At 36.9% G+C, this 24,233-nt stretch overlaps 1 protein-coding gene across 1 annotated transcript; it reads right to left on the bottom strand.

Moving 5' to 3' along the window:
* Positions 1–729: 729 nt before the first annotated feature.
* Positions 730–6,581, bottom strand: LOC149180906 (glyceraldehyde-3-phosphate dehydrogenase, cytosolic-like). The gene is made up of 14 exons (XM_089416381.1): positions 6,203–6,581; positions 6,006–6,103; positions 4,908–4,975; positions 4,722–4,760; positions 4,501–4,601; positions 3,881–3,993; positions 3,685–3,784; positions 3,325–3,471; positions 3,089–3,149; positions 2,829–2,926; positions 1,880–2,022; positions 1,548–1,631; positions 1,374–1,463; positions 730–1,057 (listed from the first exon to the last, which is right to left on the bottom strand). The coding sequence occupies exons 1-14, from the start codon at positions 6,305–6,307 to the stop codon at positions 1,003–1,005; spliced, it is 1,302 nt and encodes a 433-aa protein (XP_089272507.1). The 5' UTR covers positions 6,308–6,581; the 3' UTR covers positions 730–1,002.
* Between the last annotated feature and the right edge of the window lie 17,652 nt (positions 6,582–24,233).

The raw sequence follows: 24,233 nt of genomic DNA, 5'->3' as shown, positions 1-24,233 counted from the left end.
TTGATGGCATTCATACTAAGCAAGGTGCTCCTGTACCATTGGATGTGTTTCTTATAAAAGAAAACATGACACTGCTATAATGCTTTGTGTTGGTTGTGTTAATTTCCGTACTTCCTTGTTGCTTACATTGTTTCCATAATCTATTTCAGTTCTACTGTGTAAATATTGCCATTTATGTTGAAAAAAGAAAAGAAGATTGCAGCCGCTAGAAGCTGCAACATTGAGTAGCAGGGAACTAGGGCACTGCATCACAAGTAACATTCGAATGGACAATGTTAGGACCAAAACAGCGAAATACATTATACAACATCTGCAGGTACATATTTTTAATATATTCCAATAAATATAGAAACAAAAATATTTGCCAGTTACAGATGTCAAATGTCGAGATGGTAATTACAAATACCAATCAGAATTTAAAAATTGACTTTTTAAAGAGAAACATACATAATCCCTAGGTCTTTGAACCGTTTTCAGAATAATGAAAAGTCTTGCGGATATTCAGAGGACGCCTTATCAAGACATATCTTATTTACTTACTCTTCAAACAATTAGATAAAATGTCGAATGTAACATAAATTTCTGAGTAAGAAGCAAGAGATTCTACCATAAGTGACAACATTTACCAGGTTATCTTTGGGCAGAAATTATCATGTCAAGCGTACAAAAAAAAATTAATCAGAGAGGGATTCAGAACCCTGAAGATGCCGTAACACCACATCATTAAACAAAGCGCATATCTACTTCGAATATATTTTATTCCAAAAAAGATCCAATATCGGCATAATAGTACTTCATCAAAAATTTACCATCCAGAGATGATGGATAGCATATTTTGTCAAAATAAAATACTCAGGCAACCTAAACACACTGGGTTGCCTCCTGCTTTCTTCAATTACCACACCAAGGATCCTAAAATTTAACTCATTCCCTAAAGTGTACTACGTAAGGAGGCTAGAGGTCCACAAAAGACCCATCAAATACTCCAAAATAGAAGAATCTCTATTTGCGTGAAGCAACTAAAGCCATGTGTGAGATCAAGTCCACCACTCGGTTGCTGCAGAAGCAATGTCAAGCTTATTAGTCCATATCATTAACAAAACAAATCTCACACTGAAAATGCCAAATGCCTTGGCATCTACTAACAGATTACACAGCTACACCCACCACGTCTTCCCTATGATGATTTTCAAGAAAGTTATTTGTAGATTGTTAATAAAGCTTCACATGTCCATTCATTATACCAAATTAAAAAAAAGGTAAAATATCCATGACAGTATAAAACATCAAGGATAAAGGCACAACAATACATTTTTTAAAAGGAAATGAAATTTAATCGAAATATTTCTATTTCAAATCTGTGGATCACATACCTGTATCCCCACTCATTGTCATACCAAGAAACAAGTTTCACAAATGTAGAACTCAAGGCTATACCAGCCTTAGCATCAAAGATACTCGATCTGTAAAGGAAAACTTGAAAATTCAGCCGTTTATCTAAAATACAAAATCAAAATTCCACTAAGCTATTTCATGCAAGTTCTCACCTTGCATCGCCTACAAAATCATTCGAAACGACATCTTCATCAGTGTATCCAAGGATGCCTTTTAGTGACCCTTCAGATGCAGCCCTGACCATGTATACAACACATTATAATACTAATCAAGGCTTTAAAATATGATACTAAGAGTGATCAGAGAAGAAGCATAATTAAGGCTCCAAGATGATTAAGAGTAAAAATATGACACTAAGAGTTATCAGAGCAGAAACCATAAGCCATAATCAAAGCTTAATTAAAGATGACACTAAGAGCACTCAAAGCAGAAACTATTTTGGAACAATATAATGTTTTATCGTGGCAAGGTAAAAGGACAATACTTCATTGCTGCTTTTATATCATCGTAAGATGCTGGTTTCTCAAGGCGACATGTCAGATCCACAACTGAGACATTGGGTGTTGGTACACGGAAAGCCATTCCAGTAAGCTTTCCATTCAACTCTGGAAGGACCTTCCCAACTGCCTGTAAAATATAATGTCGAAAAGTCACCATAGATATCCTATAATCTCCATCAGTATTCATTGCAAGCCTTACAAACAGCAAATTCCACTTAGTTCAACAGATATAAAGGCTATAAAACTAAATAGACTAAATAGAATCCTTCCAGATTGAATTAAAAAAAAAAAAAATCAACTCAATAGAAGTAAACAATTCTTAAATAATCGGTACAAAACACTTGTTTGCATACAAAGGGTACACAGGCATACTAAACAGTATTCTCGAACACTAATCAGGACTTCCCCCTGCAGCTGGACCCCCATCCCAAGTCCTCCAAAAGAGTGAAACAAGTGGGACACATCCCATGGGGAAGGGGACAGGTTCAAATGCAACATTGAATACAACATATCCAGGCAGTTGAATAAGTATAAATTATAGCCATGTAGAGACGAAGAACACAGGCATACTTCATAGAATTGTGGCAAACTACATTATATAATAATTATTATAATTGTTATAGTCTGAATGTCAAAACAACGAGTCAATCCCGTTCCAAATCAGGAGTTTACGTCCAGCTAAATCCCCAGCCCAAGTACTCCTAGAGAGGGTTACAAAGGGGACAACAGCCCATGGGGGATGCAAACTTGAATACAGCACATCCAAACAGTTGCACAAGTATAAATTAGAGCCATATGCACGGCATCAGTACATACACAGGGCAATCTTACACTTAACATGTTCACATCCACATATTACAATTTCCTTGAAACATATCCATGAAATTTTCCATCAATCTATATATAGAGGCCCTTTCAGTCAGATATGCATACCTTTGCAGCACCAGTTGAGCTTGGAATGATATTTTGTCCAGCACCACGACCTCCACGCCAATCCTTCATAGATGGACCATCTACTGTCTTCTGTGTAGCTATTTATAGAAATTTCATTTCTTTGTCAGATATATACATTTAACAAAAAACAAATTACAGGTACAAGAACTGAATACACATTAGATAATAACATAAGAAATTCATAACAACTTTATTATCATTTTAAATTCAGGACTTAAAACAAAGAGGCCCATGCCTACCTGTTGTTGCATGAACAGTGGTCATGAGGGCCTCAGCAATACCAAATTCTTCATTCACCACCTGTAGCGAGTCCATGAGTATTAGTTTCAGTTTTTACGGTGAGCTAATTTTGACACATAGTTATGACTCAATGACAATGTTTGCAGGAAGAAGCTTAGAGTATCTGCCCCAAAGAAACATGTTCTGCCTAAAAGAAATATCATTCAATGCGATTTGTAAGAATAGTATTATATACCTTTGCAAGAGGAGCAAGGCAATTAGTTGTGCAGCTTGCATTTGAAACAATAGACATTTCAGGCTTATATGATCCTTCGTTTACTCCAACCACAAACATGGGTGCATCCGCTGATGGAGCAGAAATTACAACCTTCTTAGCTCCACCCTGCCACCAAAAGACATCAAATAAATCAAAAGAGCAATTGGAGCTATGCTGTTTCCCACCAAGGTGAACCATCTTAGAATGAAGGAGACTTAAACAATCTTAAGTACATTTGTCGATGGAAAAATATAGATGCAACAATCTTAAGTACATTTGTCGATGGAAAACTATAGATGCAAACAGAGAAAAATACAAAAATTACCACAAAAAATATACCTTAAGATGTGCAGAAGCCTTCTCGGTTGTTGTAAAAGCTCCAGATGATTCTACAACATACTCAGCTCCATAGTTACCCCAGGGAATCTCTGAAGGATCCCTGTAGCAGTGGTTTCCAAGAGATCATAGCATCATTATTCTCTAAATCATAATTATCAGTGTTTATTTACACATTGGTTAATGTTAAGGGGCATACCTTTTAGAATTGACAGTAATTCTGTGACCATCAATTTCAAGAGTCGTATCATCAACAATCTTCAAGCTCCCTTTGTATACCCCATGAGTTGAATCATACTTAAACATGTAAGCCTGCCAGCCACAACCGCAAAACAGAAGTTTAGTCAAATTTCGGTCAATAGGAATGCTACAGTAATGCTTTCAAAAAAAAATTCAGAACGGTATAAGGCACAAGAACAAATTCCATCAAGATAAAGTTCAAAGTATGCACTGAAATTAACCCAAGGAACTTGCTCAACGTAGAGAAATTATCCTACAGCAATTGCTTGCATGCTAAGTAACAAATTGCTAGAGTCAAGCACACCTTCGAATCCAGAGAAATAAAGTCACTTAAACAAAAACATCGTCATGCAGCACCCAATTAACTAAAACGTAACAATAAATGAATTCAACTCTTGCAAAATACAGTCCCATTGAGGTTGTAGTACAAGCAGTATATGAATCAAATTAACACAAAATTAAACATCTTAAAGCACAGATGTTACTGTTCCGCTCAAAACAAGATAACAATGACAAACCCATCACCCAAATACTGCTGGAGCTTGACCATGCAAGCGCCATATTCGAGTATTTCCGTACCATGTATTTGGCATCAATGAAAGGGTCATTGATTGCAACTACTTCGATATCTTCCTTGCTCAATGCAACACGCAAAACCAGCCTCCCAATACGACCAAATCCTGTACACAGAGAACAGTTTTGATCTTACTTGTTTGATCGTGAATATTCTCAGTGTGGGTTACATATCACAATCTGATTAGAATATTCATACATAGGAAACAATAAGTAAAGGTACTCACCATTTATTCCTATCTTGGTCCTCTCCTTTCCCGAGGATCCTGCAAAAATAATGAATGATTAAATTTTTTTAGTAATTACTGAATCCAAATGCAAGACATTGCCCACGACAAAATCTGTCAATCTGATTTATTTCCTGTTCTAGTTCTAAAGAAGACAACACAGAGAATGGGCTTGCTAGTACTTACTTTGAACTCTAGGAGGGGCCTCTGTTGCAGTAGCTCTAACTGGCTGCAAAGTCCTAGCACTCTGACATCTGTTAAGAGAACACGAAAACACATTACCTACCCGTAAAGCGTTGTGAGAATATTGCTCCCTTTAAGGTGAAGATGCCAGTCTTAACATTAAAGAGCAAAGTTAACACCGTAAAACCATCATTGGATCTTCAGAACCCACTGCAGCATTAAGCGCCGCACCCGAGATTCCGTAAAACCAATAACATATTTCCAACTTAAACGTAAGGATACAAACACGCAATCTTTACTGTTTCAGCAACAACTCAATGTATGCTTACAACTCAGCCCATGGCAATCAACCTCCCGAGATGGATTCAGCAGATCTGCTCAAAAGAATCAATGAGGGTGTGTTTTACACACCCATGGCAAGAAACCGAGAGTCTAACGAGAGATGGTCGGATCAAGACTGGGCAAATACGATATAGTATAGAGAAGCCTACAAACCCGAGGCTGTCAAATAAAATCACCGTACTTAGGAATTCGGTTTACTAGTTTTGATTCTATGAAAAAACAACACAAATTTGATGTGGGATCCATAATATTTGAGCATAAGAACACAATAATTGTACACATAGCAAATAGCATCTAACTAGGCCAACCCTGCTTTGTACAATACATCTGAACAGATCTACAAACCATGATCAACCCTGTTTTGCGCATGACATACAGAACGACTGCTTATTAAGTTAGTCCGCACACTTTTCTTTCTAGCTTTAGATCAACTTTCCCATGTTCTAAGGAGTGGAAAACAATAGCACTCAAGCTCAGATGTAAAGTCAGAAAGAACAATGAAACCCGTAGATAATTTGCATCACTTAAAATATCTTAAAACCGATGACTACGGAGCCGAGGTTCAAACTCAATATAAGCCAAAATAATATTAACCCCAACGAGCAATAAAGACAACTGCTGTGACAACAGGATTAGGATCGGCAAAAATTCAAATTTAGCGCGTAGGAGTCACTTCAAGGAGGGGAAAGGGTTTTGTTTTCTCGATCAAGAAACTGCTTAAAGAATTTAAAGAACAAGGACTGAGAGGCTTCACTTAACTGTAAGGCTGAACCCTGGCCAAACTCTGCAGTGAATCCGAAGAAATTGCTTCCAAAGCTTCCGAAAGGCAATCTGACTGTGCCATCGGTGCTGGTTATCTGAATAGAGTCCAAGCGTTAAAAACACTGTCAAACCCTAAACCCAGAAAACAGAAAGAAATAATCCCCGATCCGTCAAAGAGAACAAAAAAATCTCACCTTTGATCGGATCTGTGCATCAACCGCCACAGAAGGACGATGATTTTCACGAAACGATCCCGCCGTAACAGACGATCTCATCATGGTGGAAGCCGCCATTGCCATTGCGATCCGAAAACCAAAGGAACGAAATCTAACAAAACTGATATAAAAGTCTAGAAAACACCCTGCTGCCTCTCTGCGAATAACCAGGTGATGAAGTCGCTCTAAAACCCTTCCGACTCCCACCTGCCCTTCCGGACCCTCTCACAACAGCCGTCGATTCAGCACTAGCGGACGGCTCAGAGATTGTTTGCCTCGCTTTTCGAGTCCACGTGGAAGACCACAGGGTCGCCCGTTAATCGAATGAAAGGATGCAATGCAACGACCGGTAATAGAAATTCAGACCGTCGATTATCATGCGAGATGTGCCTTTTATAACGAAAAGAGTTTGGTCGCAAATCACGCATGAGCTTTGGGAGACGGTTCTAGACGTTTAGTTGCCACGTGGCTCATTCATACAGCACGTCAATGGCCACGTTGATTTAGGAATAATTCTGTGCCACCAATTTTGAGCATTTGGAGTTTTGGTGTTTAAAATCAATTTGTAAAAATCTGTCTTACTCGTGTGGTGTTTAGAATCGATTTGTAAAAGTCTTACCCGTCTCTACGACCCCTCTTAATGCCTCGCCACGCCAGCTATTTCATTTCTGCACGCCAAGTAATTTCAAATATTGAAAGGAACATCTACGAAGTGGTAAAGTTAAATTGAAACCCTAAATTCTCAATCGCCATAGGGACTTTTTGCCACCTGGAATTGTGGCCCCTTGTATTTTATGGGAGATGATTCTACACAAATCTATATTATTTTTTGACCATGGTGGTAGGGCATCTCTATGAGCTAAGCAATACTAGGGGCACAAAACATGCAAGTGGACACAATATCACTATGGAGAGCCAAAACTAGTATATTATACCATCAAACATCTCTATGAGCTAAGCAATACGAAGGGGTACAACGCATGCCACTAGATAACACGTAAATATAAAGTGGCACAACACTTGCCACCTAACAATATATAGAGCCAAAACTATTATAGTATAGCATGAAACATGGTGGTACAGCATCTATGTTAGGTTAGTTAAGCAAGAGTAAGGGGCACTCCACATGCAAGTGGACAAAATATCGCTATAGGCAACCAAATGTATTCTAGTATAGCATCAAAAGAAGATCAAGGCTACAATGACAATCATTGCACATGTTCATTGTATGTATTCGAATGAGGCATAAAAGTTGGTTTGCGTTATATCCATTCTCGTGGAAAAATTAATTTACATGACTTCTCTTGAAAATTAGTTTTCCCTTTTTATATGGGAATTGGTAATTGAACTAGGACCTATTGATTATTAATCATTAAACTAATATTAAAAAAAAAAGTTAACTTTATTGATTATTAATTATTAAACTATATTAACCATTTTTTTTCCTTTTTCTTTTTTTAAAGGTTAGTGCAAGAAATTCTTATTTTTATATTTTATTTTTATTTTTTTAAATTAATATTAGCAACTTGCAAATAAACATTAATAAAAATAATTAAATTTTGATTTTAAATAATGTAATTATTTTTTTCTTTGAAAAATAGGTATATAAATTAAAATTTGTGTTCTTTCATAAACAATTTTGTTTTATATTTTGGATGGGGTATTTGCATTCAGAATATAAAAAAGCCTTTGCTTGAGCCTCTTTATGATACTAATCATATAAGGAATAGAGGACAATAACTTGACCCTTATGAAGAGACAATTCAATCTCTCACATTACTCTTGACTCTAGCTTATGATGGAATCCTTATCATGTAAAATCATTAAGCCATGGGGTTTATGTGTTGTTATGGCTAGAATGGATGCAATAGGAAACATGTAATCTCGGGCTCTGAACTTGGCAAGGTCAAGGCTTTGATCCATCAAGTCTAACCCTTTGTTAATTTTGGTAAGTTCTCAAACCATTTCAGTATCTTGGTTTGTTTGGTTATTGATATGTCTTGTTATTCATGCATTCTGGGGTGAACACACCACAATGAGGGTAGAGATGGTTCCATCTATTATTGTAATGAAATGACTGTCCCTCCCCTCCAACCAAATCAATCCTTCCTGTAACTCTCTCCATCAATAACATCAATAACGCTGCAATTAATCTACTATAAAGAAACTTGAGCAAGGTGAATGCCTTGAATCGAGTAGGCAAGGTCATGGATGGAGCTCCAAACATTTTGCTAAAACCTACCCCTACCAAAAGACTATATAATGCATAGATTAAAGTGAAGTGGATGCAATGAAAAGTTGCAAAAAGTTTTCATTGCAAGTTTGCTCAAGGCGTTGAGAATGAAATCGCAACCATGGAGCAAATTATTTGCTAAAAAAGAAGGAAGTTCTCCAATCTTCAACTAAAAACAAAGTATTGTTGGGTATGTGTTATATGTTTTACATGACGAGCCCCACGCACGATTTGTATGCACCAAGTATAGTTAAGGGATCATAAGGGGCGAAACCCCAAGAGAAAAATTAGGTGTTTTTTTACATTTGTTTTGGCAATTTTCGACACACAATTTTTTCTTTTACAGACTTTGTGGCACGTGGTGGTTCATCCCATGGTTTTTGCTCCGAGAGGCACTCTACAACCCAGTAGATGAGGAAGATGTTATCACGTAACGTTACATTAAAAAATAATAAATAAATGTATATATGTGTCGTCTAATATATGTATATGAGAGATGTTGTGTGTAATGTTACTTAAAAAATAATAATAACGTTACTTTAAAAACAATGTCGCCCAAAATATAATACTTCAACTTTCACTTTTATCTAATGCCTATAGTATGATATAAATGTGTAACGTAATGTAATGTAAACATTTTAACTCGATGAAAATAAAACAAGGTCGCATAGCTAGTGTTTCTCTGCAGCTTAGTTCAATTATTGAATTTTGAAATGTATGAACTAACTATTGTATTTGAACAAGGGCTACTTTGTAGATATTCTTGCTTATTTTAAGTATACTTAAATTAGAATAAGAAACAAATAAGACATACATGAATGAATGAATAAAGTGTTTTTAGTAGCCATAAAATACTGCTAATGACGTGAGACTTAGTTGAAACCAAAATTCTAGAACCATACTTGCAAACAAAAAAATGCTTCTACCAAAAGTGGTAAAAAAAAATATTGATATCGAACGTTGAAACCAAAATTCTAGAACCATACTTTCAAACCAAAAAATGTTTCTACCAAAAATAGTAAAAAAAATATTGTTATCTTGCATTGGAAATCTGCGTGCTAACATATACATATATATAACTTCTCATCAAATTCTATTTTTACACAATATTACATGTGTTCGAATACATATGAATATGCTCAAGATAAACATCACAAATATGAACAAAAAGTATATGTTCTACACAAGTGAAATGAACACTCAAGTAGAGATTTTTATCAAACACAATAAACGAACTAATAAATTAAGAAAATATTGACATTGTAATGTTTTATGTAATAAAGACACAATTACCTTATTAATTTTAGGTGATATAATTTTTAACAAAATTATGATATATATTTTTTTAATATTGTGTTTTTGAATGCATAATAATTTTAAAAAATTTCAATTAATTTTTATTTGATTTTAGGCAAAATTCACTAGTGACAATTTGACCATGACTTACATAACTAGATTCCAATGTATTGTAAAAAATATAAAAATTTACATTTGCATTAATTATCTTATGACATTTCAAAATGAATAAAGTATTTGGAAACACTCATATTAAAAATGTCATTTAAACAATATAAAGTTATAATTTAACTAACCATTATATCAAAGACTTTGAAAATAAATATGATTGAAATCTTTCTCGGTGAAAATGGGTATTTCAAGGTGTATTTCAAGAACTAATAGATTAAAAGTTATGTAAGCTAAGTACTGTAAAAGAATAATTTCGCTAACTATTACATTTTTTAATAATTTCTATATTTATCAAAATGAGATGTATTATTTATTATTTGATATTTTATTTTTTATTTTTTATATGATGTAATTTGTTATTTTATATGATGTAATATGTTATTTGATAGTATATATGACAATTTTATAATTGTATCATTCTAGAAATTGAAATTTAATATAAATTTTAAAATGCAAAACAATTAAATAAAGATTCAAAGATACAAAATAATTAAATACAACAAAAACTAAAAATATAGGGCATATTAAAATTTTCAGTTTAAAAAAATAATTTCCAAAATATTTAACATGAATTTGGGGAGACACTTAAGCCCATTGCACCTTCTTACTTTTACTTTTAGTTGAAAACCTCTACTTGACAATAGACAAAATTCACCAAATCCACCATTTAAAGAAACCTGTATTGCTGGCTTGAAAAATTGTTGAAACCATTTGTAGCATCACCAGTACAAAACATTTTATCATGACTTCCTTGTCTAACCAGATTTATGATATTTGATATTTATTAAAAAGCTAGATCACTTCAACCATTAATTCCTTCACTTTACTTCAAAAGAACATAGCCATATATAACGTTTTATTTCTTGCTAATATAAATTATTCCCAATAGCAAGTGAATATAATAAGAATATAATTTAATTTAATTTTACTTCACATTAATTTTACACATTCTTCCATTATTATCCTTCGTGTTTTGTACCACCAGCGAACATGTTGCTTTGGGATTGTCATAAAATGGTGGATTTGATAGGGCCCGTGGGATTTTTCACAAATCATTAAGGATCTTTATCGAATCACAACTATCGAGTAGCTGACACCACAAAAGTAGAACAACGTTGATTTCAACTTGATTCGTCCTGTCAAATCATAGTTCCCCAGCGTTGCAGACACAAGAAATATTAAAAATATTAAGCAAGTCATTGTTTTTCTGTAATATTTTTTATATATAAGAATGATTGACTGGTTAGTCATGGATATTTTTGAAAGGGAGATATGGTTGCAATGTACGAATTGACATGGTGACTGTGGCCACATTTATGTCATTGGCGTGTCTGTGAGATCTGGGTGGTGATCATGGCCACATTTACGTCATTGGCGTGTCTGTGAGATTTGGGTGGTCATGGCTGACGCAACATTGCGTTCCATTTTTCCTCAAATACAAGACACGCGGAAAAGTTAAACTTCTGGTAATACCAATAACAAAAAATACAAAGTTAACTAAGTTGGTTGTTGTACACTGTCATTAATCCGTCAACATACATATTATCATTAAAGAATTAGACTCTAACCAATCAGAATGTAGAAAAAATAGATTTAAAAAAAATTCAAAGGTAAACATTATATAAAATCATTTAATTTTTGGTAAATTTAAAATTAATATCAACGTCAATGTTTTTTTGAATAATTTATTACCCTGTTGCGGCAGAGAATAATAACCTAACATAATATACTATAAATTTAATTTTATAAAATTCAAAATCAATGTTGAAAGAGACTGACATGAGTGGGCCTGACAACATAGCAGTTGTTTATAACGCGACTTTTTGAAAGCCTTTCCGGCGGGTTTTTCCGGTCGAAATCCGGCAGGAATTTATTGGAATCGCAAGTTTGATAGCTAGTTTCTGCACAATGAAAGCGTCGCAAGGGTTTTCGAGGGCGCTGAATCCAAATATGCAGTTAAAAAACCATTTTAACTGCAACAAATCAAGATTTAACCTCAATTTCTTCCGCCGGATTCCGTCACCGGAATCTCCAAAAAGTCGCATTATAGACAACTCCGACAACATAACTGTGTTACTTGGACATGTTCTGGATGACAATCTTTGAAAGTTTATAACAAGTACAAAAGACGATGCGTCCTGCGGCTTTCCATAAATCCTGTGTGTCCTAAGATGTCGTTGATTGCGATGTTTGAATGTTTATGAATGCACAAACGGGTGTATCGCATCAGTAAACGTAGTCATAATTACATCGAAGGCGTTTTATATGGTGAGGTTCTTTGCGAAGACACTGTTTAGATTCGTTGTTACTGAAACAAATCTTGAACACATGTTTCACATAATTATATCAATCACATGTTTTCTCTGTCACGTTGGGTTTTCACGGTATGCATGGACTTAATTGGTGGTTGTTCCCGATAAAAGGGGTTGTTGTAGCTTCCAAGAAGTAACCTATTTGCCAAATATGTCGGAAAAGTTGGAGTTAACATTTCCAAACACTTAATCTAACATATTTCCAAGGCCATCAATTGTATCTCTGAAATATTATTTGCCAATTGTATCAGAGAAGTTGGAGTTACTATTTCCAAGCACCTACACTCACATATTTCCAAAACCTGAAATAAACTGATATGAAAATCAATTTAGCGGTTTAGAGTACACTAGTTGAATGGCAAGAGGCGTGTTGTCTGCTTGCTTCTCCCACAGGAGAGTACGTATCAATAATTCTCTAGAAAAATGCCACAATGGGCCTACGTTTACTCATAAAGAATATTAATCCAGCTACCACGGACCCGAAGACACGAAGAAAAGTTAAACCTCTCGTAATACCAACAACAAAAAATACAAAGTTAACTAAGTTGGTGGTTGTACACTGACATTAATCTGTTAAAGTACATATTATCATTAATCTGTCAAAGTACATATTATCATTACATAATAAGACTCTAACCAATCAGAATGTAGGAAAATTAGATTTAAAAAATAAATAAAAATTCAAAGGTAAACATTAGATAAAATCATTTAATTTTGGTAAATTTAAAATTAATGTCAACATCAATGCTCTTTGAATACGTTATTACTGTGATGCTGCAGGGAATAATAAAAATAACCCGATGAAAATTAAAAAATAAAAATTACCCATGGTATTGACTCATGGTTTTAGGAATCCATGGTATTGACCCATGGTATGAATATAACGTATTTCAGTGGGGAATTAAAGTAGCCTAGATCCATGTTAGTTTGATGTTATATCTAGATACATAATTAGCTAGAGTCGTCTACAGAGGCAGGGGAATTGCCCAGACGGCCAAAATTGGTCGGAATCCGAGCAAAAAAAATTCAAAAAAATTGTAGAGGCAGTGTTTGAATCATGTTTTTGATGGTGGAAATGGATTTAGCACCATCCAAAACATCTAAGGCACCTAAAATTATGAATTTAGACAATTTTTGCTTGGATTTACAAAAATCGCTGCCGGATTTTTTCAAAATATGGCCGGAATTTCCATAACTTTCAAGGCAAAAAAGCATAATTGTTAGACTGCAGCTAGAAAATGACGGTGTTGAGCCCATGTAGCGTGTAAAGGTAAACTTTTTGATTGATATGTTCATGATGTCTGGATATGTTTAGAGGTGGGGGAAATATTAGGAGAAATGAAATTATTACATTTTATCTAATATTTGTTCCTACCTCCATCCAATTTTCACTAGGTTATATTGGGTAGAATATAATATTATATAATACATTTTACCCAAATTATGATTGTAGATTCGAAATTGCTCATGAAATTTACTAAATCACAAGAGTCAAAGCTACTCTACTGCTTTGCGGACATTAATTCACAATCTATAACACAAATCATAGACATGCAAAAGGAAACATCACACATGCACAAAGATTTATCTAGGGGAAAGAAACTACTCAAAACCCCTTCCTACCTGTATTGCATTAATCAAGGAATAGAGATGAATACATATGCTTGCTCAACCCTGAGCACAACCTGCAAGTGTATAGTCTATCTCTCTACCTGACTGGTTGACTCTGGCTAACTCTTAGCTAATTTTCAAGCCCTCCAAGCTCTTAATTCCTTGTGTTGTTCCTTCAAGAAATTAGCCCCTATTATTTAGGAAGTTCCCTCAATTCGATGGCGTAATTCCTTTATGAGCTTCCTCTAACTACATGCACCACCTGTACACATTGGAATAGTCTACAACTTATAGTACACTACCTTGGAACCTCCATCTCAATTGGGTAACTTGAATTCTCTGCATGCATCAAATATTTTGGGTTGATTGATTAGTTAATTGGTTGATCACTAAGTGTGGTTGAAGTTACACTTCCACAACTTGACCTTCCACTAGTTCCTCCAATAGTTAGAACTAGATTCACTGACTATAACTCAATTTAACTGAATTAGATTGCTACAAATTAGCAATCAATAATATTGAACTGAACTCAGTCTTCCCCAAATCGAATTAACTGAGTTAACTGAGTGACAATTTGCATGTCACCTCAGTTAACGACCTCCAAGATTTATGTTGAAATATAAAATTTTCTCTAGTTTGACCAAGGAAAAGTCAAACTGAGATTTTCTTGTTGCATTTTCAACACTCCCTCTCAGCAAGAAAGGGATTATCAACCACCCCTATCCTGCACCCATGGAATTCGAACTTCCCTCTTAACAAGGCCTTTATCAAAATGTCAACATCTTGTTCTATGTCAGAATGTACTGCAACAACATTGTCCACCTCTGCACACAATCCTGTAAATGGTGAGACTAGATATCTATATGCTTGGATCGATCGTGAAAGATGGGATTTTTAGAGAGCTTGATGCAACTCTGATTATCACATTAGATCACAGTTGGATCCATCATCTGACCAAACAATCCAACAATTATCTTTCTCATTCAGATCGCGTCACATCCTGCTTGACTTGCAACCATGTACTTTGCTTCTGCTAAACTAAGTGCCACAAATCTTTGCTTCTTTCTATACCAAGAAACAACTGTGGACCCAACACTGAAAATTCCACCTAATGTACTCTTTTGGTTTCATGGACTCCTAGCCCAATCTGCATCCGTGAAGCCACACAACTTCACTCCCTCTGTCTGTATGTACCATAGTCCAAACTGGGTAGTGCCTCTGAGGTACCGTAGAACATGCTTAGTTGCCCTCCAAAATAATTTGGTTGGCCTAACCATAGCTTGTCTCATATTTTTAACTGTATAACACATATTTGGTTGTGCGTTCACAAGATACATTAGTGAACCCACCAATTGTCGGTAAATAGTAGCATCCACTTCCTCACCTAAGGTGGCATCCTCTTTCCTCCAGTTGGTCGCTAGTGGTGTCTCCATGGGTTTGTAACTATCCATGTGGAACCTCTAAAGTATCTCGTTGGCATACTTGCCCTAAGAGACAAACGTTTCCCCATCACCTTGCCATACTTCCAATCCGAGGAAGTAGTACATGAGACCCATGTCCTTGATTTCAAACTCTCTTGCAAGGTCTTCCTTGCAAGATCTGATCAGCTGCTCATCATTAGTCAAAATCAAGCCATCAACATATAAGACAACAATCAACAATTTTACCTTCTATCAAAATATGATAGAGGTTTGCATCTGCTTCGCTTTTGGTGAAGCCCAAACCAGTGAGATAGTTACCGATCATGGTGTACCAAGCATGGGGTTCTTGCTTGAGACCGTACAATTCTCGCTTGAGTCTGCACACATGAGACTCTCGATCAAAAGTCTCAAAGCCTTCTGGTTGCTCGATATACACCTCCTCCTCAATAAATCCATTAAGGAATATGTTTTCACATAAATCTGGTGGATCTTCCACCCCATCTATGCAACCAGAGCAAAAATTGATCTAATGGATGAGTACCTTGCTACAGGAGCAAAGGTCTCCTCATAGTCAGTCCCCTCAACTTGAGAGTACCCCTTGGCCACAAATCCGACCTTGTACTTTTCTATGCTTTCGTCTACTGCATGCTTCACCTTGAAGATCCATCTCGACCCCACAACTGATTTATCTACTATTCTTGGGACCACTTCCCAAACATTGTTATTTGTAATGGATTTGTATTCCTCCACCATTGCATCAACCCATACAAGTTGCTCTACTACTTCCTTGAAAGAGGATGGCTCGGGCTCTACAAACTTAGTCATTAGAGCCATGTAGCCAGTGTACCGATTTGGTAACCTTCTCTACCTGCTCTGATTTGAAGGAACACCCACATTCTCCCTCGCATCCTGCACAAGTCTCTCAACTACCCTGGTCCTTTTTCTGCCTTCTCTGGATGGTCCTACTTAAGTGGATGTCTCCACTCTCTACTCCTCAATTTATGGTTGCTCCACAACTTCCTGAGGCTTCTCCTTTGGAACTAAGAGATCCTCTTCTGGTGGTATCTAAAGCTCCCTCTCAAGAGAGCACTGCATGGCTTTGTCTTCATCAAATTTCACATCCCTTCACACGATTGTCATTCTGAGGGATGGAAATTACACACGGTAGTTGTGGGGAGTTTCTGTGTAACCCACAAATACCCCCAATTCTACTATCGGCTCTAGCTTCTTCCTTGATTATTTGGAGACATGGCAGTAAATAGATCTCGAAGTGTGACACATTCGACTTTCTCCCTGAGAAAGCCTCATCTGACGTGATCATGCTAAGAATTCGATGAGGGCTCCGATTCTGAAAATAATATGTTGTGTTGCATGCCTCAGCCCACAAACACAGAGGTAGACCTTGATCATGAAACATTTCCCTCGTTTCTCCCACAATGCTATGGTTCTTCCTCTCAGCCACCCCATTCTGCTGTGGGTTGTGGGGTGTTGTCAACTCTATTTGAATGCCTTCTTTTGCATAATTTTTTTTAAATTCATTCGACACATACTCACCTCCATTATCTCTCCTAAGAGCCTTCACCTACTTGCTCGTTTCTTTCTCAACTAGTGCCTTGAATTCTACGAACATGGAGACTGTCTCATCCTTCTTCCGCATGAAGAAGATCCAACACTTCCTTGAGAAGTCATCAATAAAAATGACAAAATATTTGTGCTTGGCAGTGAAGGTTGTCGATAAAGGTCCACAAACATCAGAGTGGATTCTTTCAAGGACTACATGTGCTTTCTTGTCTCGATATGGAATGTGGCTTTTGTGTACTTCCCCAAGGTACATCCTTTGCATACATCATACTGCTCAAGCGCTCCTTTGGGGAGGCATGTGGTTATCTGTTGCATGATATTCAAAGCACCATGATGCAAATTGCCAAGTATTCCATGTCAAAGTTCACCGACATATTGGCTTTGCACCTTCTCTGCTTTTGTGCTCAATGCAACACAATCCTCCACATTTATCTTATATAGGTTCTTCACACAAATCCCAATCTGCTTCACTGTCCCGTGGTTATGTGTCTCAAAAATCCTTTCCTTTGCTAAAGATCACATCATAACCACAGTCTTCAAAACTGCAACAAAGACCAGATTTTCCTTTAGGCTCGAAAAGAACATGACATCCTTGAGCTTGAGGGGGAAAAATGACTCCCTCTGAAAGGTGATTGTACCAGTCCTAGTCGCGTTATACATGTTACCACTCAAACTAGTAGGGGTCCTAGGAGGGGATCATATGGATTATCTACTAGGTCAAGGGCAACAATGGAGTGATAGCCCACTGTCACCTTAGCTAGGGCTCCTTTCTCTTTACTGACTTTCACTGTTGGGAGGAGACCAGGTATGAGAGAAATCATGATAATGGATCATATGTCAATGAAATGATGAAAGGTGATTCCCAAGGCCTATTCACAAGAGAGACTCAATTGTATGGCTTGCTTGCTTTGGAATCAAGGTGATGGGCTCTCTAGGAAGGGCCAAGAAGATCCTTACAGCTAGGATTTGAGAGTATGCTTTGTCAAGATGGTTACTATGCTTGGATATGTTTTTGGATACTTGGATTTTATGTGATCTTTGTGAAATTGGCGTTAATAGGTTGTGGGACCACACAAGGCCAAGCAGACCCAAAACTAGGTAAAAGTTATGGAGTTGATCAACCAGGGAGGGGTTTGACCTAATTATGGAAGAGGAGTGGATCAATGAACAAATCTTCTTGAAATAAAGTGCAATGATCCAAAAGGTCGCTAGCAAAGGGAAACATAGCACAAGAGACAATCCCTGGGATAGGGCTTGCAATATCTAGAGATTCCACCGTCAGAATTTCGAGAAAATCGGAGGACCTCTAGAGGACACACCAACGTAGTTTTGGGCAAGAAATCGAATCCTTTTGATGGCTAAATCGTGATAAAAGTGATGCCCTAGGTGATGTATGGAGGCTAGTCCTAGAAAAAGAGGGGAAGGTGAAAACAATAAACTTTGAAAGTGATCACCTATGGAGGATTAGTGCCTTTTCATTTGGGAGAGATGGAGTCAAGGAGAATTTATGGTTTGGAAAGAGTTCACCCAATCAAGGAGGCCTTAAAACAACTTTGCGTGGCATTAGGGCATGAGAGTAGCTGCTTCAAGGAATTTATACTCCAATTTGCAATAATTGATGACTTGTCAAGATGTATTTATAAAAAATTATCTCTATGAACATTCACCCATTCATACATGGCCCATAACATGATGCAACGTTATAAAATATCACAAATTCCACTAATTCGTATAGAAAAATAGTGAATTTCATACTTGTATAGCGAAAATCCCAACACCATTCATGTGATAAAGTAAATAACAAGAATAAGCTTGAAAAGAGCACTTACATGTGCAAAAGAGTATATCCAATCATCAACTTATGCCAATAATGAAGCTCCAAGACAAGAGAGAGATATCCAAACATCAAAATTCATCCATAACATCCAAACTCGTCCTCCAAAAGGGATAACGAAAATATCACAAGAGAAAATAACACAATCAAAGTGATCATGATCAAAATGAATCATCTCACTTCTATTTATACACTCTCTAATGAATTCAATTTAGCTAATTAGGCCTAATTTAGCCCCTAAAATAAAACAATGTGCATAATAACAAAACTTGTGGTGACAAGCCCACCAAATAGCTCAATAATGTAAATATAAGCCTCTCAAGAGGGTTGAATGACCAACAAAGTGAGTTTTTGGGCCTTTGAAGAGACTTGATGAAGTCTAAGGGGTGCCATAATGAAGAAATCGACTCCAAACATTGTGGACAAGGGGTTGCCCCTTATTATCCAATCAAGAACCTTTGGTGCTCCCAAGTGGGTGTGGGGGCACAAGGACATCCTCATGGGTATCCAAATGAATCAAATATGCAAGTAGACAATCTGTAAGGGCTAGAGTAATGACATAAGCCCTCCCCCTACAGCAGGAGGCATCCTGGAACATCTGCCAAGTTTATGGTCCAACTGTGGAGCCGATAAGGCATGGTGGACCAGGTACCTCATCCTCATCCAAAAGGTGGAACATGAGCAATCAATGAACGTTGTTGGGGATCCATGAAGTAATATATGCTATGATGGAGGCCCATGGCTCTCAACACTCACCCTACAAGTGCCAATGTGGCCCTTTGGAGGTAAAGGACCCTGTATAGGGAGACCAAGCCATAAATGAAGGCCCACTTGCAATCCTGCATAAGATCCAATGCATCCTCTTGCTTTCCAATACAAAAAATCATTATAATAACCAATTAATAATGCTTACAAATTATGGGATCAATGGGGCACTTCATGGTGGCATGCCCTTCCATAGTGGGCTTTGGCATGTACAAGTGTCTCCAAGCTCAATAAGGGGTTTGGTTTCAACCTCTGAAGTGGGGGGTGCATGTCCATAGTACATCCCTTAAGAGGTAGGTGGCAAGTGATATAATAATGGAATGGAGTGGGGGATCAAGGGAATCATCCATACCACATGTAAAGGTGCATGGGTAACTATAATAAGGAAATCCCACACCTGGGTATCTGATTGCAAGAGGGAGAAAATTGTGGTACATGAGTTACCATGACCTTTGTTTTTCCACCCTTCTTCACATGCCTTTTCCCTTTAATTGCTTTTTCTTCATAACTACTCGCGGCTTTGTGGATGGAGATGTTATCCAGGCAATCCCTTCTACGGATAGAAGTGATCTCTCTAGCCTAATGTGTGGGTCTAGTAACAACCGTGACAAAACAAGCAAACTTCCATAACCTAAATCAGAATGAAAAATGAGAAAGGAAGATGGCCTACCTCTCTCCTATGCACTCGACCTTTGATGATGGTCTCGATTCCTTAGCTCCCAGGCTCGCTCCTTGTTATTCCTTATGTCTGAATACCTGCAAGAGAGATCAAAAGACAAAAACGAGAGAGATCATAACATATGCATTCCAATGTAAGTTATACAACATATCAAGGAGTATTGTGCTAAGCAAACTATCATAGACAAGCTTATGGAAAGTAAAACATGCTTTGTATTAATGATTAAATCAAAGAGGGAAGCATACAATCGGTGCCTTGATGTTGAAGGCCTCCTTTAGGATGGTTCCAAGTCCAAGCCAAACTTAGCAATCTCTCCTTTCCTCTCTCACCAAAATGGCAGCATCTCAGCACAATTGAGCAGAAGAATGGAAACCAACAATGACCAACCATTTGGGGATGGAAGGGACTTGATTTATAGGAAGGGAGAAGGAGTTAGGGATCCACAAAAGAGGGAGGGAGGTCCACATCTCAAGGGGAAGATCTCTAAAGGTAGGATAAAGGGCTCAAAATGGGAGAGCTCGAACATATCTCTATCCAACAACGTCCAACTCGTTGTTCTCGAAGATTCTGCTCACGAAGCTTCTCCTCCTCTTTAGGAAAGATTGCCAAAAGAGGTTCAATGCATATTTTCATATCAAAAGCCGCGCAGGCAACGCTAAGTCAATATGCTGCAACAGGCCATCAGCATGGGCCAACTGTAGTGCAAAGCACGTCGGTCCTGAAAATTAGTGTTTCAAGCAAATTTCTTCCATAATTCTCTTAGGGCAGCTCTTCTTCTATTCTTCAGGGATGTTTCTGTATGTGTTTCATAATGATTACACTTCACAATTCTCGTCACTTTGCGACATGGACAACACAAAGTTCGACACTTAAGATATGAGGCTGGGAGTGAGACAAAATATTGTATAACAGATGCCCCCTAGAGCACGGAGGCAAAATAAGAGGTGATGGCTAAAATGATTTACAAGTCAAGGAAAGGACCCGAAAAAACACTGCCAGGAGACTTGCAAATCAAGCATGATACAATATACATATATGACATCTCCGATACAGACATGCCTAAAAATAGGCATATAACAATACACAAATCCACGGCATGGGCGCAACCATCCTACTAAAAAGGATCATGTGCATGGATCCACGACATGGACGCAACTATCTGACTAAAAGGGATCATGTCTAATCCACGGCATGAACACAACCATCCGTATGAAAAGGACCATGTGTACAATCATGAATACTCAATAACTCCTCGCAACTTGGATTTTAACAGATGAGATCCAAGATCTTCATCTCTATCCTGACCAAAATACTAATCTAACCATGTGAATAGATTTGTTGACGTTGAACATGGTAAAAACCACCTGATTACCGATCAATAATGTAAATCGTTAACGGGCACAAGAGAAACCACCAATAATGACAATGGCCCTCAAGGTACACCAATATAATCTACAAGTGTGAATATGTGAGCTGAAGTCGAACACTTGCCGAATCATTCGATCGAAGGCCAATGATGTAAGCCTGTCATCGAACACAAAGAACTTGCCATTGAGGCATGCAAGCTCCGATGTACTGAAAGGGAGTTTCTAGATCATCTTCCTAGATAATGAGTTGAAGTCGATAGGAAGTGATTCGTCAAAGGAGGGTCATAATGTTTCCCACATCATCAACATGAAACATAGGATATCTCAAAATGATAGGAGTGATTAAGATTGTTGCAAAGAGGGTTACATAGGTATAGGAAGTTTGACTTTGTAAATAGGATTTCTCTTGAACATATCGACGACGCGACTTTGGAATTTGGTAGTGTTTGACTCAAAATGGGATCAGAGGTCATGGTGACAACCAGGGTGATCGAATCAGAGGCAAACAAATTTCCCAAACCCAGGAAGGTAAGTGGCAAAGAGAGGATATCCCAAACTCGACACGAGAAACAAATAAGTGTCATTTTCAAGAGCGACATGCTGCCTTTACACAAAATACAAGGGATGTTCACTTTCATTTCCCCCCTACTATTTCTAGCGAGTACCTCTTTATTTTTAGACAAGCTTGAAGAGGATACCATATGCTTGTCATATAAGTTCATCCTTCGGATGAATCCATCCTAGTGATTTAATGAATCCTAGGAAGGAGAAACTCAGTCTCATCATGGTGACAAGTCCTACGTCTTTAATTTTTACGAGTTCGATGGAGGGGTAAATCGACATCTTTTTCATGTTTAGAGAGTTTGAAAAAGAGGTAAAAAGGAAACTCTAGAGGTCCCTTTTTGTAAATAGCCTCTCGAACCTGAAAAGGTAGAAAACAATATTCAGGAGAACCTCTTAGCGACGTGTGACCAAGGTATTCCTTTTTCATACAATAGTCTATCTCAATCCAGAAAAGGGTTAAACTTATACTAAGTAGACGTCATCTCATTTACTTTTATGAGTTCGAAAAGACAAGTGCTTGACAATATTTTCATATTTTTGGAGTCTGAAAAGAGCTGAAAGAGGACTCCACCTGGAGGAACGAGTGGTATAAAAAGATAACAACTGGTTCCAGTCACGATAGAACTACTTAGAACTTGTAAAGGTCAAGAGGCTGGCTAATAAGACCACTCATCGCAGAGGCAAGGGTAAAACAACCAAGTGAAAACATATGATCGGCCAAAGAGATGATGATGATGGAAAGGAAAAAAGCAAGGCTCATCTAGCAAAAACAGGCTAATAGAAACGACTATCACAAGAGGTAAAATGTGAATGGTTTCATTTTTACACAAGCTTGAAACATGGGAAACTATGCTTGAGTATACTTGAAGATGGTTTCATTTTTTCACAAGTTTGAAGTATGAGTAAAAAACTATGCTTGGATTTAGTTCATCTCATGGTTTTTGCGTCGAGAGGCACTCTACAACCCAGTACATGAGGAAGATGTTGTCACATAACATTAAATTAAAAAATAAATAAAAAATGTATATATGTATCGTCTAATATATGTATATGAGAGATGTTGTGTGTAATGTTACTTAAAAAATAATAATAATGTTACTTTAAAAATCAATGTCGCCCAAAATAGAATACTTCAATTTTCACTTTTATCTAATGCCTATAGTATGATATAAATGTGTAACATAATGTAATGTAAACATTTTAATTCGGTGAAAATAAAATAAAAATAACCTGATGAAAATTAAAAAATAAAAATAAATAAAAATTACCCATGGTATTGATTCATGGTTTTAGGAATCCATGGTATTGACCCATGGTATGAATATAAACTATTTCACGGGGGAATTAAAGTAGCCTAGAACCATCTTATTTTGATGTTATATCTAGATACATAATTAGCTATAGAAAATGATGGTGTTGAACCCATGTAGCGTGTAAAGGTAAACTTTTTGATTGATATGTTCATGTTGTCTGGATATGTTTAGAGGTGGGGGAAATATTAGGAAAAATGTAATTATTACATTTTATCTAATATTTTTTCCTACCTCCATCCATTTTTCACTAGGTTATATTGGGTAAAATATAACATTATAATAATACATTTTACCCAAAATTATGATGTAGATTCGAAACTACTCATGAAATTTACTAAATCACAAGAGTCAAAGCTACTCTTGTACAAAGATTTATCTAGGAGAAAGCAACTACTCAAAACCCCTTCCTACCTGTATTGCATTAATCAAGGAATAGAAATGAATACATATGCTTGCTGAAGCCTTAGCACAACCTGCAAGTGTATAGTCTATCTCTTTGCCTGACTGGATGACTCTAGCAAACTCTTAGCTAATTTTCAAGCCCTCCAAGCTCTTATTTCCTTGTGTTGTTCCTTGAGTAAATTAGCCCCTATTATTTAGGAAATTCCCTCAATTCGATTGTGTAATTCCTCTAGGATCTTCCTCTGACTACATGCACCACCTGTACACATTGGAATAGTCTACAAATGATAGTACACTACCTTGGAATCTCCATCTCAACTGTGTAACTCGAATTCTCTACATGCATCAAATATTTTGGTTTGATAGATTAGTTAATTGGTTGATCACCAAGTGTGGTTGAAGTTACACTTCCAAAACTTGACCTTCCACTAGTTCCTCCAACTGTTAGAACCAGTTTAACT

Source organism: Pinus tabuliformis, chromosome 3_2 (assembly GCF_031772625.1).
Source record: "Pinus tabuliformis cultivar Carrire ecotype Pingquan chromosome 3_2, CPIR1, whole genome shotgun sequence".
NCBI lineage: Eukaryota > Viridiplantae > Streptophyta > Pinopsida > Pinales > Pinaceae > Pinus > Pinus tabuliformis.
The sequence above is the reverse complement of the archived record's forward strand: the minus strand, read 5'-3'. Positions and strand labels throughout refer to the sequence as shown.

Coding starts and splice junctions, on each gene's coding strand:
- LOC149180906 (XM_089416381.1), bottom strand. CDS start 6,307: ATGGCAATGGCGGCTTCCACCATGATGAGATCGTCTGTTACGGCGGGA. Junction 3,994..4,500: donor TCATTGATGCCAAATACATG/GTACGGAAATAC, acceptor TGTGGCTGGCAG/GCTTACATGTTTAAGTATGA. Junction 3,150..3,324: donor GCCTTGCTCCTCTTGCAAAG/GTATATAATACT, acceptor GACTCGCTACAG/GTGGTGAATGAAGAATTTGG.